The sequence below is a fragment of the Ranitomeya variabilis genome, chromosome 4, assembly GCF_051348905.1.
Source record: "Ranitomeya variabilis isolate aRanVar5 chromosome 4, aRanVar5.hap1, whole genome shotgun sequence".
Lineage (NCBI taxonomy): Eukaryota > Metazoa > Chordata > Amphibia > Anura > Dendrobatidae > Ranitomeya > Ranitomeya variabilis.
The window spans coordinates 539218951-539239352 of record NC_135235.1 but is presented as its reverse complement, the minus strand read 5'-3'; the positions used below and the strand labels follow the sequence as shown (position 1 = coordinate 539239352).

The 20402-nt window shown below is 41.2% G+C and overlaps 1 protein-coding gene across 1 annotated transcript in view; it reads right to left on the bottom strand.

Moving 5' to 3' along the window:
• Positions 1-20402, bottom strand: part of LOC143769134 (vasoactive intestinal polypeptide receptor 1-like) — a 259746-nt gene that overhangs the window by 3782 nt on the left and 235562 nt on the right. The window contains exon 11 of the mRNA XM_077257715.1: positions 11290-11419. Within this exon, the coding sequence (XP_077113830.1) occupies positions 11290-11419 (130 nt within the window). The remainder of the gene's footprint in view (positions 1-11289; positions 11420-20402) is intronic.

Sequence of the window (20402 nt, the reverse complement as noted above, 5' to 3'; positions counted from 1 at the left end):
CATACCTCCGCAATAACGACCGATGGAACACATCATGCATAGCAAACGATGCTGGGAGATCCAAACGAAAAGATACAGGGTTAAGAATCTCCAAGATCTTATAAGGACCGATGAACCGAGGCTTAAACTTGGGAGAAGAGACCTTCATAGGGACAAAACGAGAAGACAACCACACCAAGTCCCCAACACGAAGTCGGGGACCCACGCGGCGACGACGATTAGCAAACTGCTGAGCCTTCTCCTGAGACAACTTCAAATTGTCCACCACCTGATTCCAAATCTGATGTAGCCTATCCACCACCACGTCCACTCCAGGACAATCCGAAGGCTCCACCTGACCAGAGGAAAAACGAGGATGAAACCCCGAATTACAAAAGAAAGGAGAAACCAAAGTAGCAGAACTAGCCCGATTATTAAGGGCAAATTCGGCCAGTGGCAAAAAGGCAACCCAGTCATCTTGATCAGCAGAAACAAAACACCTTAAATAAGTTTCCAAGGTCTGATTAGTTCGCTCCGTCTGGCCATTCGTCTGAGGATGGAATGCAGACGAGAAAGACAAATTAATGCCCATCTTAGCACAAAACGTCCGCCAAAATCTAGACACAAACTGGGATCCCCTGTCCGAAACGATATTCTCCGGAATCCCATGCAAACGAACCACGTTCTGAAAAAACAAAGGGACCAACTCAGAGGAGGAAGGCAACTTAGGCAAGGGTACCAAATGAACCATCTTAGAAAAGCGGTCACACACAACCCAGATAACGGACATTTTCTGTGAGACAGGGAGATCTGAAATAAAATCCATGGAAATGTGCGTCCAAGGCCTCTTCGGGATAGGCAAGGATAACAACAACCCACTGGCCCGAGAACAGCAAGGCTTAGCCCGAGCACACACTTCACAAGACTGCACAAAGGTGCGCACATCCCTTGACAAGGAAGGCCACCAAAAAGACCTGGCCACCAAGTCTCTAGTACCAAATATTCCAGGATGACCAGCCAACACAGAAGAATGGACCTCGGAGATGACTCTACTGGTCCAATCATCCGGAACAAACAGTCTTTCTGGTGGACACCGATCAGGTTTATCCGCCTGAAACTCCTGCAATGCACGTCGCAAGTCTGGGGAGACGGCGGACAATATTACCCCATCCCTAAGGATGCCAGTAGGCCCAGAGTCTCCAGGAGAGTCAGGCACAAAACTCCTGGAAAGAGCATCTGCCTTCACATTCTTTGAACCTGGCAGGTATGAAACCACAAAATTGAAACGAGAAAAAAACAACGACCAACAAGCCTGTCTAGGATTCAAACGCCTGGCAGACTCAAGGTAAATCAGATTTTTGTGATCAGTCAAGACCACCACACGATGTCTAGCACCCTCAAGCCAATGACGCCACTCCTCAAATGCCCACTTCATGGCCAAAAGCTCCCGATTACCCACATCATAATTGCGCTCGGCGGGCGAGAATTTTCTAGAAAAGAACGCACATGGCTTCATCACCGAGCCATCGGAACTTCTCTGTGACAAAACCGCCCCCGCACCAATCTCGGAAGCATCAACCTCAACCTGAAAAGGAAGTGAAACATCTGGTTGACATAACACAGGAGCAGAAGAAAACCGGCGCTTAAGTTCCTGAAAGGCCTCCACAGCCGCAGGAGACCAATTAGCAACATCAGCACCCTTTTTAGTCAAATCAGTCAAAGGTTTAACAACACTGGAAAAATTAGAAATGAACCGACGATAAAAATTAGCAAAACCCAAGAACTTCTGAAGACTCTTAACAGATGTAGGTTGTGTCCAGTCACAAATCGCCTGAACCTTGACGGGATCCATCTCAATAGTAGAAGGAGAAAAAATGTACCCCAAAAAAGAAATCTTCTGGACTCCGAAGAGACATTTTGAGCCCTTCACAAACAGAGAATTGGCCCGCAGGACTTGAAACACCTTCCTGACCTGTAGAACATGAGACTCCCAGTCATCAGAAAACACCAAAATATCATCCAAATACACAATCATAAACTTATCCAGATATTCACGGAAAATATTGTGCATAAAGGACTGAAAGACTGAAGGAGCATTAGAAAGTCCAAAAGGCATTACCAAATACTCAAAATGGCCCTCAGGCGTATTAAATGCGGTTTTCCACTCATCACCCTGCTTTATCCGCACAAGATTATACGCACCGCGAAGATCTATCTTAGTGAACCACCTAGCCCCCTTAATGCGAGCAAACAAATCAGTCAATAATGGCAATGGATACTGATATTTGACTGTAATCTTATTCAGAAGGCGATAATCTATACAAGGCCTCAGGGAACCATCTTTTTTAGCCACGAAAAAAAAACCTGCTCCCAGAGGGGACGAAGATGGACGAATCTTCGAAGGAGTTTCCAAGGACTCCTTAATATAATTCCGCATAGCAGTATGCTCTGGCACTGACAGATTAAATAAACGACCCTTAGGGAACTTACTGCCAGGGATTAATTCTATAGCACAGTCACATTCCCTATGAGGAGGGAGCGAATTGAGCTTAGGCTCCTCAAAAACATCCCGATAGTCAGACAAAAATGCAGGGACCTCAGAAGGAGTAGATGAAGCGATTGAAATCAGAGGTGCATCATCATGAACCCCCTGACATCCCCAGCTTAACACAGACATTGTTTTCCAATCCAGGACTGGATTATGAGTTTGTAACCATGGCAGACCAAGCACTAGTACATCATGTAAATTATACAGTACAAGGAAGCGAATCACCTCCTGATGAACGGGAGTCATGCGCATGATCACTTGTGTCCAGTACTGCGGTTTATTCATAGCCAATGGTGTAGAGTCAATTCCCTTCAAAGGAATAGGAACTTCCAGAGGCTCCAAACTAAAACCGCAGCGTTTGGCAAATGACCAATCCATAAGACTCAGGGCAGCGCCCGAATCCACATAGGCATCGACGGAAATGGATGACAGTGAACAAATCAGAGTTACAGACAAAATAAACTTAGACTGCAGAGTACTAATGGCAAATGATTTATCAACCTTTTTTGTGCGTTTAGAGCATGCTGACATAACATGAGCTGAATCACCACAATAAAAACACAATCCATTTTTCCGCCTATAATTTTGCCGTTCACTTCTGGACTGAATTCTATCACATTGCATAGTCTCAGGTGCCTGTTCAGAAGACACTGCCAACTGGTGCACAGGTTTGCGCTCCCGTAAACGCCGATCAATCTGAATGGCCATAGTCATAGACTCATTCAGACCTGTAGGCGCAGGGAACCCCACCATAATATCCTTAATAGCCTCAGAAAGACCATCTCTGAAGTTTGCAGCCAGGGCGCAACTCATTCCACTGAGTAAGCACCGACCATTTCCGATTTTTTTTGACAATATACTTCCGCTTCATCATGCCCCTGAGAGAGGGCCAATAAAGCCTTTTCAGCCTGAATCTCCAGGTTAGGTTCCTCATAGAGCAATCCCAGTGCCAGAAAAAAACGCATCCACACTGAGCAATGCAGGATCCCCTGGTGCCAATGCAAATGCCCAATTCTGAGGGTCGCCCCGCAGGAAAGATATTACAATCTTGACCTGCTGAGCAGGGTCTCCAGAGGAGCGAGATTTCAAAGAAAGAAACAATTTGCAATTGTTCCTGAAATTCAGGAAGGTAGATCTATCTCCAGAAAAAAAACTCTGGAATAGGAATTCTAGGTTCAGACATAGGAGTGTGAACAACAAAATCCTGTATATTTTGAACTTTTGTAGCGAGATTATTCAGGCTGGAAGCCAAACTCTGGACATCCATGTTAAACAGCTAAGGTCAGAGCCATTCAAGGGTTAAGAGGAGGTAAGAAGCAGCTAACAGCAATTAAGGGCTAGGCAGCAAAACTCTGAGGGAAAAAAAAAAAAAAAGTTTCCCTTCAACACTTCTTTTTCTCCTGCTTCAGCCCAAACAATTAACACTTTGTGGGCCGGCTATACTGTCATGATTCCCAATGGCAGGGAATTTGTCAACGTAACACGGGCAAAAACAGGACGAGCTCTAGGGTGATGGAACCTGAGCTGACCGCGATCCTGAACCTCAACACTCAACTAACAGTAGCCGGGGGACGTTCCTGGGGGGCCCCTAGACGTCTCGCGCCAGCCGGAGATCTAGCTTCCCCTATCAGAAGAATAACAGACCTCACTTGCCTCCAGAGAAATATTCCCACAGAGATAGCAGCCGCCCACATATAATGACGGTGAAATGAGAGGAAGGCACAAACGTAGTTATGAAAACAGATTCAGCAAAATGAGGCCCGCTTAAGCTAGATAGCAGAGGATACAAAAGGTGAACTGCGCGGTCAGCTGAAAAACCCTTCAAAATACCATCCTGAAATTACTTGAACTCATGTGCCAACTCATGCTACATGAGTGGTAATTTCAGCCCACTAGAGCAACCAGCAGCAGAGAATTACATATCTGCAAGCTGGACTAAAAAACATGAAAGCAATCATGAAACAGGGAAATACAGACTTAGCTTGTCTTGAAGGCCTAGGAGCAGGTAACAGAGACACACACTGATACATTGATAGCCGGCAAGGGAATGACAGGAAAGCCAGGTTAAATAGGAAACACCCAGCCACTGATGGACAGGTGGAAACCAGAGACCGCAACCCACCAAAGTCACCCAGTACCAGTTGTAACCACCAGAGGGAGCCCAAAAACAGAATCCACAACAGGGGTCGATCGATTCATCAAAGTTTTTATGTCAGAAAACTGGCGTAAAAGCTGTGAAATGTCAGGTTTTGTTGTGCAATTGGAGGTTGCGTAAAACTTGTGCAAATGTTGGTATTTTTATCCCAGAAATGCTACTCCAGCTCCTTACAAAAGTAGAATTTCTGGCACGGCGCACCGAGATACATGCCACAGAAGAGGTGTGCTGAATTCATGACATGGTGTGTGCATCTTATCGAATTCAGCGCCACGTACTCCAGAAAGAATGGATATAGCGCTATGTCAGTCTTGATGGATCTGACCCATAATATTCTAAGGGATGTAACAAATTCAAATAAGCAATTTTGGGCTGCACTAACAAACTGCATGGCCTCTATTCAGATGATCAGCACGGGGTGCTTAGAGTTAGACCATCACTGAACAGATATTGATATAATATTATAATTTCCTTGTCTATGATTTAATGTAACAAGAAAAAACTGTAATAACTCCTAAATTAACTACACCATTCATTGCAAGTAAATATTCATCCAGATCTTCCTTTATCATAATTTAGTGACAAGTAAAAGAAAAATCTAGCAAAATCTTTCAAATCAATAAAACATTCTCAATATTTCCAAATCATGGTGAATACCAAATCATTTTGAACATATACGCTCTGAACAAGGGCATACATAACTCTAAACACCTTTGATTGGACCTATTCTCTTTGTTATTGAATGGTGACAACCTCTGTAGCACTACCCACCCCAGAGAAGCTACATTATAAATGAAGGTTCAGGAAATTAACCAAGGGTCAATAAAAGGTGTGATGGACAAAAAAAAATGGACAACAGATGGATGGAAGCTGCCAAGTTTTCGTAAACTATCAATATAGTTTTATTATCAATACTATATGAAATATTATCAATACTTTATGAAATGATGTCATTGGTGTGGTGGTGGTGGTTGCGGTGTATTTGAACAGAGCTGTATTGGAATTATTTTATTAACGGTGGTCAAATGACAAATTGATATGAAAAATTGAGTGCACTAGCAAACTATATAAACTATAGAATTTCTTTACATTGTATCAATTACATTATACTACCATAAGTTGGTTTGTACTTTTTGGCAGTATACCTGTTTTTACATGATTATACGTTTTTAAATGATTTCTAAATAAAATTTGAATTTCATCATAGATCTCTTCTTTGTCTGTTACATTTTCTGTTATTGACTAACAAAATTTCATATCTTATGGAAGTGCTATGCATAATCTTTGGAACTTATAGAAAACGTCTCACAATTACAGTGTCATAGTCCCTCACACATGTACTAGTTCCCTGGGTGTCTCTGTGGTGGCACTCCTCTTCACACTCAGGCATTAATTTACAGTCTTCTCTGTTGTGGGCACTTTTCTCCCCTTTTGGGTGTCTAATCCTTGCCTATTTGGTGAATACACTTTTCACAGTCAAGAATAAACCGCAATGCTCCCCTCTGAAGTAATAATCCTCACTCTCTTCTAATGACTCTCATGCAGGTGAGCTGGCCTTCATCTTGGACAAACTGCACCAACTGATAGTCAGACTGGGGCTTCTTATCTTCTTACTCTGTGGCCATTAGTAACCCTAGGGCACTACCCCTTAACAGTGACTACTAGTGTTGAGCATTCCGATACCGCAAGTATCGGGTATCGGCCGATATTCGCGGCATCTGAATTCCGATACCGAGTTCCGATACTTTCAGTATATCGGATACCGGAATCGGAAGTTCCCATAAATCAAAGAGCCAGAATTCAGCCAATGAGGAATCATTAGAAATGTGGGCACATCCTGTTCTGCATGTTAGGCATGTAACTACTGGCTAGGCTGTGATTGGCTGCTGAAATGATGTCATGATGCACTATAAAAGTTGTCGCTGCCATTTTGGGTTCACTCTGCTGTGAATTCAGTTAGGGACAGGACGCTGTGTTCTGACTGAGGGCCAGTTTTGAGATAGCGATTTGCTTCATTGTGCTTTACCCAGGCTAATTTAGCAACCGCTGTGTGAGAACCTTGTTTTTGCCTTGCAGCGCTGTTCATGGCTGTCTGCAAGGTGTCTGTGTGTGTGCAGCTCACTCTGTAGTCTGGTATGCAGCCACCGCTGGTTGTAGTCAGCTCAGGGTGCGTCACTTCCTCATACTGTTCCATTGTCCGTTTCTCAATTAGTGCAGCCTGCTGCACATTTTTTCAAATTTATCCTATTAGTTACTTTCCATCCGTATCCTGCTAGATTGTGGAAAAACACTATATAGGATTACATAGAGGAGCTTTTTTTGGCCTTGCAGCGCCGTTCACGGCTGTCTGCATGGTCTCTGTGTCTCTGTATGCCTTTAATGTCTCCTTCACCTCCCCCAATACATCCTACATTATTCTTAGTGGTTTTCCTTCATGTAGAATTAACCTACAAGGAAAGAAAGGGTTTATTTTAATTCCAATATTTTTCTCCCATTGACTTGCATTGGTATCGGGTATCGGTATCGGCGATATCCGATATTTTTTTTAATATCGGCCGATCCGATACCGATACTTATAGATATCGGAAGGTATCACTCAACACTAGTGACTACTACTCTCCCCCACTTGCTAGCTAGTTATGGCACAGACTCTTTTCACTGTGCTGAACTTCTTTTTTTCTCTTCTGTTGTGTAATCTGCAGGTGTCTAGAAATTTTAAGGTACCCTATAGCAGAAAGTAACTTATAAAATATAGCTTTTAATGAGTATCTAAGATATTCTCCTGGCTACATAAACACATATATATGTAGCACTACTATTTTACCTGGACACTAACCATTTTTTAACCTGTTCTATGCTCATTTGTTAAAATAGAAAATAATCATGTCAGTCAAACATACTGAAAGAAAAGGAACAGTCCCACCCTAAAACTGTCACAAGCATATTTCCAAAAGTTTAAAAACTATTTTCAAAAGTTTAAAAACATTGTTGCAAGCAATCCATGGTGATCTAATAGCTACGTGTTTCAAACACAGATGTGTTCTTTTTCAAAGCTGCTTGTAATAAAGGGGCATGCTAAACATCTACTGCATATAGAGTGATGGATTCTCCGATATCATTATCCATTCGGAGAATAGGCCAATATTTTTGTAAAATTGCTGCTACCTCTGAGGCCCCATTGTTAAAGGTGGTAATTAAACAGTTTCTAATTTTTCCCTGGGTTTACGGGGATTGGAGTAAGTAATTGGGTTCCCTCTCTTGTCATATCTTCTTCAAAGACCTTTTTAGAATTTTAATGGGATATCCTCTCTCGAGGAAACTAACCCTCAGGTGCCCTACATATTGTTTAAAGGAATCATATCATGAACAGTTTCTCCAAATTGTATAATACTGGCCCTTGGTGTTGCTCTTTTTAAGGGAGACTGGATAGCTACTTTTCAATCTTAATAGCCAATTTTATACTGTTAGTTTTCTATAGGTCTGAGTGATCGATTTTCCCTCTGGTTCATTTTGAATTGGGATATCATGAAAAGGTAATTTTTCTTTCAAATATGAAGTACAGACCTAAGCCATTGATGTTCAGTTCTGCCACAAATTTAGCCAATTCACATGTATCACTTTTCCAAACCACAAAAATGTTGACTATATAGCGTGAACATAGCATGACCCTTTCTACACCGATAATAGGTACATCTCGAAAAACTAGTTTTTTCCCCACCAGCCCAGGAGCAGATTTTATATAAAATTTAGCCCAGTGGCTCCTCATTGCTGTACTAATTGTGTGTGTCCAGAAATTTTAACCAAAAAGTCACAAGGATTAAACCCTTGTGTTTACCAGTGGCATCCCAGAATTTTACACCACTACCCCATGAAAATATACAGTTATAGATAACCTGTTGATCCATTCATGCTTCCCAAAGCATGAGCAGCATGAATCAGCATGGCTGTAAGATTTCAGTAAGTATATCTTTCTCTGAAACATACGTGGGGGACAATAGGAAGAGACCTTATTAAGGGGACCATAGGAAGAGATGAGACTAGTCTAGCACTGGCACAACCGTCTTATCCAAACATCGCTCCAGGTGATTCACAGATCTCTCCCTATGGACATACAAGAGTGAGACCTATCAATCAACTAGAGAGTAAAGAGGTGAGGGGAAAAACCCCCCCTGGCAGCATTGGACAAGTCTTGTCTCTCTCTATGGTCCCCATTCAGATCTTTAACCCCTTCACCCCCGGAGCTTTTTTTGGTTTTGTGTTTTGTTTTTCACTCCCCTCATTCCCAGAGCCATAACTTCAATATGGCAATGTGAGGGCTCATTTTTTGCTGGACAAGTTGTACTTTTGAATTACACCATTAGTTTTACCATGTCATGTACTAGAAAACAGGAAAAAAAATTCCAAGTGCGGTGAAATTGCAAAAAAAGTGCACTCCCACACTATTTTTTTTTTGGCTTTCTTATTAGGTTCACTAAATGCTAAAACTGATCTGCCACTATGATTCCCCAGGTTATTATGAGTTCATAGACACCAAACATGTCTAGGTTCTTTTGTATCTAAGTGGTGAAAAAAAAATTCCAAACTTTGTTAAAAAAACAAATTGAGCAATTTTCCGATACCAGTAGCATCTCCATTTTTCGTGATTTCGGATTGGGTGAGGGCTTATTTTTTGCATGCTGAGCTTACGTTTTTAATGATACCATGTTGGTGCAGATATGACCTTTTGATCGCCGGTTATTGCATTTTAATGCAATGTTGAGGCCACCAAAAAAATTTTGGCGTTTTGACTTTTCTCGCTATGCCGTTTAGCAATCAGGTTAATCCTTTTGTTATTGATAGATCAGGAGATTCTGAACACGGCAATACCAAATATGTGTATGCTTGATTTTACTTTTATTGTTTTATTTTGAATGGGGCAAAAGGGGGGTGATTTGAACTTCTAGACTTTTTTAATTTTTTTATATTTTTAAACACATTTTATTTTACTTTTGCCATGCTTCAATAGTCTCCATGGGAGACTACAATCTGGCATAACTCAATCGTCTCTGCTACATAGAGGCAATGGTCAGATTGCCTTTATGTAGTAGAATTGCTGCGTTGCTATGAGTGCCGACCATTGGGTGGCGTCCATAGCAATCCGGCACTAACAACAATAGAGGTCTCAAGGAGACATACATACCTTTTCTATATAATGATTCATTAGACATAAAAAGGTATGTATTTGGACTTTTGTACAAAGACATATAGAAAAATAGCACTGGTTAGTTAAATGAGGTTATCTGACATTTTTTTACAATGTGACTAACAACAGGCAGGTAGATGCTAATGGTCTGCCTGTTATGCCCAGATCCGATCACTGCCAGCATAAAACAGTCACAGACAGCTCTTGCTGGCAATTCAGAAGCTTCCTCTGACATCACATCAGCAGAGAAGCGACTTCTTTTCTGCTCTACTCTGCTCTGTTGACAGGGCATCTTTGCTGACATCATGCTAATTGAAAGCTGGATCCTCACTGCCTAACTGCAGGAATCCGGCTGTCAATCAGGACGACTCCATCAATTGTGCTCAGTCGACAAAGCAGGAGAAGAAGAGCTGCTCTGTTGATATGGAGCAGCTGAATCGCTGGCAGGAGTGGTCCATGAACGCTCTGAGCCAGAGCCGGTTGCAACAGGCAGGTGGTAAGCAAATACCTGCCTGTTAGTTTTTGGATACATAGTAAAAAAAAATCCTGGATAACATCTTTAAAGGTTACATCCAGCTGACAGGTTGCCTTTAAAATAAAAAAAAATTCTATTAGAATTAGCATTTCTAGCGTGAAGTTTAAGTAAATGTCAAAAATAATCCATGAAAGGATTTTTGATGCTTGTGGGGAGTGAAAGCTATGCCATCTGGCCAGATCCCAAAATAAAGCTAGTTTAGCATAAAATACAAAAAAGGTAAAGGTAGCTGTTATAGAAAAGTGTCAGAACACACAGAGAATAACAGCTTGGTTTATATGGGGCTGTATATTTGAAGATCCGTCAGAGTGCCTATACTGGCCAATGAAACAATGAAGCTTTCTTCCTTTGATGAATCATATTTTCTTTACCATCCTGAGGTCCGTCAGATGCATGTATGTCATTTACCTGGGAAAGAGATGTAACCAGGATGCCCACTGAGAAGGAGACAAGCCAGCAGTAGTGTAAAGCTTTGGGCTAAACTCTTCAGAGAAACTTTGGGATCTGACTCTAATTTGGATGTTGCATTGACATCTAGCTCAAAATTTCATCTTTCTAAAGAAAAAATTGTCGTCTTTTAAAATTGTTCTGAAGACATTCCATTTAAAGACAATTGAACTGATTATGAAAATAATCTTTTAACCATAATAAGTTTCTAAAACAGTTTGGCATAAATGTCATGATTGCATTGTAAGTTGTTTTCTATAAAAAGAAATGACGAATATGAAAAATGTTATGGTATGAAAAATACCTCAATGATTATTATGAATTCTCCAAATGCTAAGAAATATTTAGTAAACATAAAGCAATAAGTCATTGAATATAGACCATTGTCACCATGCTATATTATATTGCAATGATCACAAAACTAATAGTAAAAAATCAATCACCTGATTTGATCCAAGAACAAGTTCAAAATATAATCTGGCCCAGACTCCAATGTGCTCAGGAAACAAGGCAAAAATGACGTAATGAATACCAAACAAAGGGATCAGCAGAAGAGTAGATTTAGCCAGTCTCCTATGAAAGAGAAAAGCAAAAAAAAAAAAATTTGATTTACCATCATCATTTTGAAAATAGGAACTGACACAAAGAAAAAAAAACAATAGTAAGGACTATTATACCTACAAAACATCCCTCTGACCCTTGTAGCTCGGAGAGCTTCTCTTAATGCCTTGAGGGGGTCACTTGACCCATTTCATTACAGCATTGCTAAAGGTGTCTTCAGATGATCCCTCTATGTGCTGCAAATTTATTGAGATTGATCATGAAGACCCTTTCTTGCTCGGCCTTGACCACCATCTTTTGAGTTTGTCCCAAAAAATCTTTACTAATTTAAATGACTACCATTGAGATTATGTCAATACATCTTTTCTTTTAATTTTTAAATATAAATGTACCGTAATGATGACCGATACGAATAATGAAATTATTTCACCATTCGTGGATCTTTCGTAGTGTAATCTTATGTCAAGTATAAATTACTTTGAAAATGGGCAACTTCTTTAAGACTTGAAAAGTTGACAACCTCTTAACTCTAGGGCTGGTTCCACATGCTTAGTTTGCTTATATAGACAAATGAGTCTTGTCTAATATAGAAGCATGTTTTTGGAATATAACATCACAAGGATACAATACCAATCTACTTTTCGAAAGGCTCATGTGACCCTGTCTTTTTGATTTTGATGGGTGTCTAACAATTTTTGCCTACTCATACAGGAGAGCATTAGAGTGGTCAAACACTCATGGTGGATGAGAGGGTCTGGCTAGCAAACTTTGTTCTTGTTTCATATTTTTAGGATTAAAAGAAGGCACAAGTTAATAAAGATCAACCTGTAACCTAATATGCTGCTGATCCAGAGGATGAAAAAAACCCATGACACAAATGTTAATTAGTATTACCCCTATTAGGAGGAACATGTATTCCTGATTCTAAATATGGGAATTAGAATAGATCCTCGGATCCACATCTTATCCCCAAAATCTAGTACCTATAACATATAATATTATACTTTTCAAGAAAGTCATCAAGACCATCCTTGAACATTTTTAGTGAATCGACCATCACATTTTGAGAAAGTTCTATATTCTCACTGATCATACACAAAAGAATTGCCATTATAAAGAATTGCATCCTCTAGACATAGAGGATGCCACATTTGTCATTGTTGCAAGGCTTGCTGTCAAAAGATCATTGCAAATATCTCTGTACTTTACATTCACATATCTGTACATTGTAGTAAGATCATCTTTAAGCCTTCTTTTTTTCCAAACTGGACAATCTCAAGTTTGGTAACCTATCTTGGTACTGTAGTCCTCTCATTTCTTTAATAACATAAATTTCTCTTCTCTGGACCCAATCAAACTCTGCTTCGTCCACTGGAGCCCAAAGTTGTTCACAGTACTCTAATTGTGGCCACACAGGTGAACTGTATAGAGGCTCTTATGAACATCTATGCCTCTTTTAATGCGGCCTATGATTTTATTTGCATTTGCACTGGTCAATAAAGGCGAGTTTGTTATCTACTAATTTGCCCGAGTTTTTTCAGGGACAGTTTTAAAATGTTTTACTATTTCGTTTAGAATTTTGTTACATTTTGCATAGTATTTAGTATATAATTGTACATTTTGTTTACTTAGCTCAAATGCACAACCTTGAAGCATGTTAAACTTCAACTACCATTTCTCACCCAAGCCTCCAGCTTTCCCAAATTCATTCATTAACATTTTTTCTTCTGTCTTGATTACTTTGCACAGCTTAGTATTATCTGCAAATATTGAAATTCTACTCTGTATACACTCTAAATGTTCATTAAAAAATATGTTAAAATGGAAAGTGTTAGACTTACATAATGAGATGGATACACAAAGCAGCAGGTTAGTGTGGACACACGGACCCATCATCCCATGGCTTTGGCAAAACATGCTGGAAGGCATGTGGAACAGTAAGAACCCGGACAATAGGCTATGCTAGACTGCAGATAAACAAGAAAGGCAGAATACACCAGAAGCCACAGAGCCAGGAGGGCAGATGAAGAGGAAAATGGCACCTCTGTATCAATAAAAAGATTATGGGGGTGCCTCACCTCTAGATAGGACTACGCACGCGCACCTATCAATTACAACTTTGCCAGTGTCGGTCGGCTTTTTCCGGAGTATATCGTAAAGGACGCATGCGCACAGCACAACACCCTCGTTAGGGATTCTTCGGCCTTTTCCGGAGCATCCCACGATGCATCTACGAGTGCGCACCTTCAGTTCTTCAGCACGAGATTGAGCTCTTTTCGTGTGGCACATGCGCTGCAGCACATTAACTTTCTCTTTTCCCACCGGAAACCACATAATATCGGAAACATATATAAGCCAGTACTTTGTGCCCTCTTCGGTCAGACTCACCACGAATTCACTGCCGACGTGTCTCCTTGGACTCCGCAGCCTTTTATCTCTTGGGCATTCTCCCTTTACCTCTTGGCTAAGTTTACCAGGTAACGTCATCATTATATTTTCACATTTTTTCGTGTTAGGCTATACTAGTGGCATGGACCGCTCCTCATATTATGCTTGTTCTATCCCACAGAGTGACTTATTGGTTCTCCCAAAACGGAGTAAAATCAAGTAAAGTACTATTTTTTCAATTTTGTGGTATACATTTTTTTTAGTATCACTCACATTTGTCCACATCGATAACAGGTTTTTTCCATTGTGGTCTCTGGCATAACTAATCACACGGGATGCATGATGATTATTAATAGGATATTATAGAATATGTCATATATATTCTTTACCTTCCCCTTGTTTTTGTTTTGGTTAAACGTTTCATATTATATGAGTCTCTTATGACATGAATCCAATGTTAATATAATAATGTTTATATATGTTACAGATAACAGACATTTCTTGAAAAAGGCAAAATAGCCTTCCAAACTGAGACTAGGAGGTGCTAAGCTTCCTTCAGTTGTTCCCTGTTCTAAATGATTATCCAGATACTTATGTGGAGTCAAAGTGGGGAATCAGTGGGTGTTCTACCCCCCCATCATTGGTACCCCGCTTTTGGTGGGCACCCACAGAGAGGAGGTAACAACCAGATTAGGAAGCTCCCAGTCCTTTGAGGCATTAAATGCTGTTTCATCACAACTTAGTTGATCTGTCAGACCCACATCTTTTCCAATCATAACATTTGTTTGGTGGTGCTTTGCCTTGCATTCCTGTGCTCTCTTTGATGATCTATTGCTGCCTGACCTTGGACCTGGTTCTGACCATCTGCTTTCGTAGCCCCTTTGCTCTGATCCACTATCTTTACTGTTATTTTTACCTTGGACTGTTACCTGACTGCGTCTTTGTCTCTTCCCTTTTTTTTACTATGTGCTCTCTTAGGGTATGTGCACACGTCCGGATTTCTTGCAGAAATTTCCTGAGGAAAACCGGAAATTTTCTGCAAGAAATCCGCACTTTTTTTTTGCGTTTTTTTTTGCGTTTTTTTCGTGGTTTTTTTAGCATTCTGCAAGCGTAATTAGCTTGCAGAATGCTAAAGTTTTCCAAGCGATCTGTAGCATCGCTTGGAAAACTGACTGACAAGTTGGTCACACTTGTCAAACATACTGTTTGACAAGTGTGACCAACTTGTTACTATAGATGCTGCTTATGCAGCACCTATAGTAAAAGATAGAATGTTTAAAAATAATAAAAAAATAAAAAAAATGGTTATACTCACCCAGATGATCACATCAGCGGCGTCCGTTCCTATAGATGCCGGTGTGGTTCAGGACCTGTGATGATGTCACGGCTTGTGATTGGTCGCGTGAGTCACATGAGCGGACACGCGACCAATCACAAGACAGCGACGTCATCACAGGTCCTGAACCACACCATCTATAGGAACCGAAGAGAGAGCATGCACCGGAGAGGTGGGAACACTTTGGCGGCCATCAGAGGGTGAGTATAGGACTATTTTTTATTTTAATTCTTTTTTTTGACCAATTATATGGTGCCCAGTCCGTGGAGGAGAGTCTCCTCTCCTCCACCCTGGGTACCAGCCACACATAATCTGCTTACTTCCCGCATGGTGTGCACAGCCCCGTGCGGGAAGTAAGCAGATCAATGGACTCCTAGGTGTGCGGAATCCCCGCAATCCGCATTTTTTAATGAACATGTTGCTTTTTTTTCCGCGATGCGATTTTTTAGCGGAAAAAATCGCAACATTTGCACAAATAATGCGGAATACCCTCTAAATAATAGGAGGCATATGTAAGCGTTTTTTTCGCGTTTTTATCACGTTTTTATAACGAAAAAATGCGAAAAAAACGTGAAAAATCCTGAGCGTGTGCACATGGCCTTAGTATGTGACCCCAGAACATTTGACTATCCAGCCTCACAGCTTGTCTGTGAGTAGTGACTAGCGTCATGCAAAGGACTAGGATAGGGAATCAGCCCTGTGGTATTCCTTAGCAGGATGGTGATGAAGTCAATCCATAAAAGAAGAGTATTATCCAGCTTGGTAGGGATTCACCCTATGGGCTGACTGAATGCAAGATTTTTGTTGTCATCAGAAACATAGCTACTTCCCATAGATGTCACTATTTCTTAAGAGCTACTTTTGTGGCTTAGCGCGCATGGTCAGCAATTGAATAATTCCATTCTGATGGAAAAAATTGTCAAAGAAGAAGAATCAACAGTGGTTATTTCTCGTTCCAAAGGAATTTTGTAAAAAGAAAACACCTTTTACCTTTTGAGGTATAATGATCTGTTGATATTAGGATTATGTAAGGCAAAAATAGTGGAAAAACAAAATTTAAGTTCTTGGAAAGCTTGCACTGCGGAATCCAAGCAGTTCTGTGAATTAGCACCCTTCTGAGTTATGGCTGTAAGAGTAGCCACCATATGAGAGTAATTTGTAATGAACTGGCAGTAATAATTTGAAAAACCAGGTAAGCTTTTGAGGGCTTTTAGAGAAATATGTTGTGGCCAATCAAAAATAGCAACATTTATTTCTGAATCCATTTGGAGACCTCCAAATGAAATGATGTATAGTGACCTCCACTTTACCCACACTCCTCGCTCTGGCAGCAGACATGGCGAAGGAAGGGGTTTCCTTCTTTCTAAAAACTGCTCCTTCAATCCTGCTCAGCTGAGCTGAAGAAGTACAGAATGTACAAAAGGATGAAAGAAAGGAGGGTATAGAATCAATCATAGGACAGTCCCGATACCATAATGGTGCAGCCCGCATCAACAAATATCTAGATAAATGCATGCCATTTTCGCCGGTCAAAAAAAATCTGTTGAAAAAGCTCAAAGGGTACAGTGTATTGGTTCACAGGTCTTAGGATCAAAAGTATGGAAGAGTTAGGTAAGTGTGTAGATGTTCCCGAAGTAGAATGTTCCAGGTAACAAGACAATGTTAACTACCATATTAATCAATTAGCCATATATCAAATGTAGCACAAATCAAATAACCTACCACAACAAAACAGCATGTAATATTTAAATAACCATAAAATGAATGACTGATAAAAAAAAGAATATATATATAATGTTTATTACCGTAAATCATGTGAAGGTGAAAAATATAGTGGGACATGCTTGAGTTTAAAAACAATTAAAAACAAATGGAACAGTGGAGCAAAAATAAATATTAAAATATAATATCAAATCGTAATGGAAATAAAAGTTTAAATATAAATGAAATTGATGAGATATGAATAGTTAAATAGTTAAATAGTGATATCTCAAATAAACATGTATGCAGGCAAAAAAATAAAGTGTAAGTGCAACAAAATAATACACAAATACATATCATAAGAATAAATCGTCCACCAGGCTGAAACAAAATATTGCTAAATATCACAGGGGCCGGACGACTGTACTACATGTCATGGAGATAACGTTCACGTGTTACCAGTGCCGTACTACTCACACTGCGCTCACAGCTCTACTTCTTTCTTTGTCAGTCCTGATATAGCACTTCAAACTCTGCTGCATATCCCTGCTGTCTCCATCTGGCTATAGGAAGGCATGGACAATTCTGCAGGAAGTTAACCCTGCTGTGTCCTGCAAGGTTTGTCTCTCCCTGCCTATCCCCTGGTCTTGACTTGTTTGTGGATTATTGAAATGAACTTTACGATATGTGGTTTATGCAGAGTTAATAAACCAAATAGACTGATTAATGTGAGAAAACTGCTCCTGTGTGCTTTAATCCCGTGCCAAGTGAGTTTCCCCAACGCACTCAGGTAGCACTATCTCACACTACCCATAGAAGGCACTTTCGTCAGGTTTTGCAACATATATGTGAGAACGTTTGTTAACCAAGTTGTCTAAATGTGTCTTTGAAATAAACTCTCCTTGCTTTCTTTGGCTACAGAGTTTCCAGGCATGGTGTCACGGGTTTAGAGTGGGTTCAGAAGACCGCAGCATCTAATTTGACATACTCCTGCACTGATTAGAAGCACTTCCTCTTCATATTGAATGGTGCAAGCTTTTGTTAGTAGTGCAGGGGTCAAACTGTTCAGCTTAGAGTCTCTGAAGCCATCCTGCTGGGTTGATCTCAGCTGTTCATTATTGGCCACTCCCCTCTCCTATATATACTTGCTCCTGGAAATATGGATTGCCAGTGTTAGTCTTGTACTGCCTGGCATGTAGTGGAGTTGTTGGTTGTTGTTAGAGGAGTTTAAAATGTTGATCTGCGAGTGTTGCTTGGTATTTGTGCTGTGTGCGATTCCTCATCTTTTCCTATTTAGTTTACCCTCTTTTTCTTTCCGGTATTTCTCTCTGTCATTTGCATATTTGTATGTTTGGTATTTTCATTTATCCCTGTATGTTCTTCCTTGTTAGTCTGGTTTGTGTATATACATACACTATTACTCACCATTTCCCTGGATGGGGGAGAGGGACAGATATAGGGCTGATTCAGGAGGACAGCAAGGGAAGTGGCCTTGGCATCTTCACCATCAGAAGTAATCTGGGGAGCAGGGATAGCTAGCATTAGGGACATGGAAGGAGCCCCTGGACCCACGTATTCTGACAACAGAGTTGTAACACAGGGTCTCAAAGTGAATCCTGAAAAGGTTTTTGCTGTTCTCTCCTGCCCTTGTCCCCAAAGCTTGCAGGCCATCCAGTGGTTCATGGGTTTCACCACCTTCTGCAGACAAGTTATTCTGCACTTCTCAGCCATCATTGCACCTATCTCCATCATAACTAAGAAGGGGAAATAATGACAAAGTCTGGCCTGAGTAGGCCGAATCAACCTTCCAGCAGTTGAATAAGGCCTTTGCGAGAGCTCTGGTGCAGCACCACCCCAATCCTAACAAACAGTTTCTCTTGGGGTAGATGCCTCCTCTATCAGTGCCGGGGCAGTTCTCCTGCAAAGAACATCTTCAAGGAGGTTTCACTCTTGTGGTTTCTTCTTTAAACTGTTTTTGGCAGCTGAGTGAAAATGGCACCTCGAGGAATGGCGACATCTAATTGAAGGCGCTAGCTATTCAGTAATAATATGCACAGACCATAAGAATTTGACTTTTCTACAGTCCACCAAACGGTTAAATCCTCATCAAGCCAGGGTTGTACTCTTCCAGACTCATTTTGACTTTGAGATGCACTTCCAACCTGCATTCTTCTTGAATGTCAAAGCAAATGCTCCGTCTCTATCCCTTGATATGACGGATTCTGTAGAGGAGTCACAGCACATCATCGTCACCACCAGGATTGTTGAAGTAGCCCCTGTCTTCCTGAATTACATCCCTCTGGGCAAGACCTTTGTCCCTATTGCTAAGAAGAGGAGAATCTTTCCTGGAGACCCAAATTCAAGCTAGCTGGCCATGTGGGCATGCAAAAATTTACTGAGCTGATTGCTCGTCGCTTCTGGTAGCCCTCGGTGGCCAAGAATGTTTTGGACTTTGTAACCACTTGTTCACAATGTGTCAGAGACAGTCCCCCCAGGAAGAAACCTGCTTGTCTCCTTCAGCCTCTGTCTTCTCCTTCCATTCCCTGGCAACTTATTGCTATAAGCTTCTGAGTCGCCCGCCAGGGTTGTGGGGTACTCGGTACTGGGTCCAGTACTCACAGGGGGATGTCACGGTGGCGGCAACCCGGTCTGTGTCCCTGGGCGCCCATGTAAAAGGTAAAGTCTTTAATGGGATTTGGTGAATAAAGTTTGTTCGTGACGCCACCTGTGGTATTCGGTCAGTGGGGACCGATACTGCTTAAAAGGGTCCACTGGGGTGATGTTATGGCAGCTAGATGGCATAACTTCCCACAGGTGAAGTATGTCCCAGGGCTCCCGGTGTATAGATGAGGATGATGAACAGTGCAGTAAAGAATGAGGACACAGGTGTGCAGTCTCTTTACCTGGTTTATTGTACTCTTCAGGCAGCCACAGTCCAGGGCAACAGATCACAGGTACAGGCAGGGTCCGGCCGGCTTGGAAGCGAATCCAGAGTTCCCCTTTACCAGGTGGAGATGAAAGCATGTTGTGTGCATTGTGGTACCTGATAAAGAAGATCTTTCATCGCTTTCAAGCGTTACATCACTCTCCCCATGAGGAAAGCAATGTCACTTTGACGACCAGGCCCTGGGGCATCACACTTCATCACAGACCTGCCCTCTCCAAGGGTCATGACACCATCTGGGTTTTGGTGGATCGGTTCTGTAAGATGGCTTACTTCATTCCTCTTGCTGATCTTCCTTGCACTCAGAAGCTCGCCATGCATTTCTTACAGCAGTGTTTCGTTTTGACGGTCTTCCTCTCTAATCATGGAGTAAAGTTCACTTTGAAATTTTGAAGGGTCCTTTGCAAGCTGCTGAATGTCCAGCTGGATTTTTCCTCATTGTACCATCTGTAGACCAATGGGCAAGTGAAACAGGTTAATCAGATTCTTGAGAACTACCTCCACCATTTTATCTTTATCAGGATGCCTGGGTAAAAATTCTTCTTTTGGCTGAGTTTTCCTACAACAATCACATTGGGGAGTCTTCCGAATCATTTCCATTCTTTGTTGTATATTCCCAGCATCTT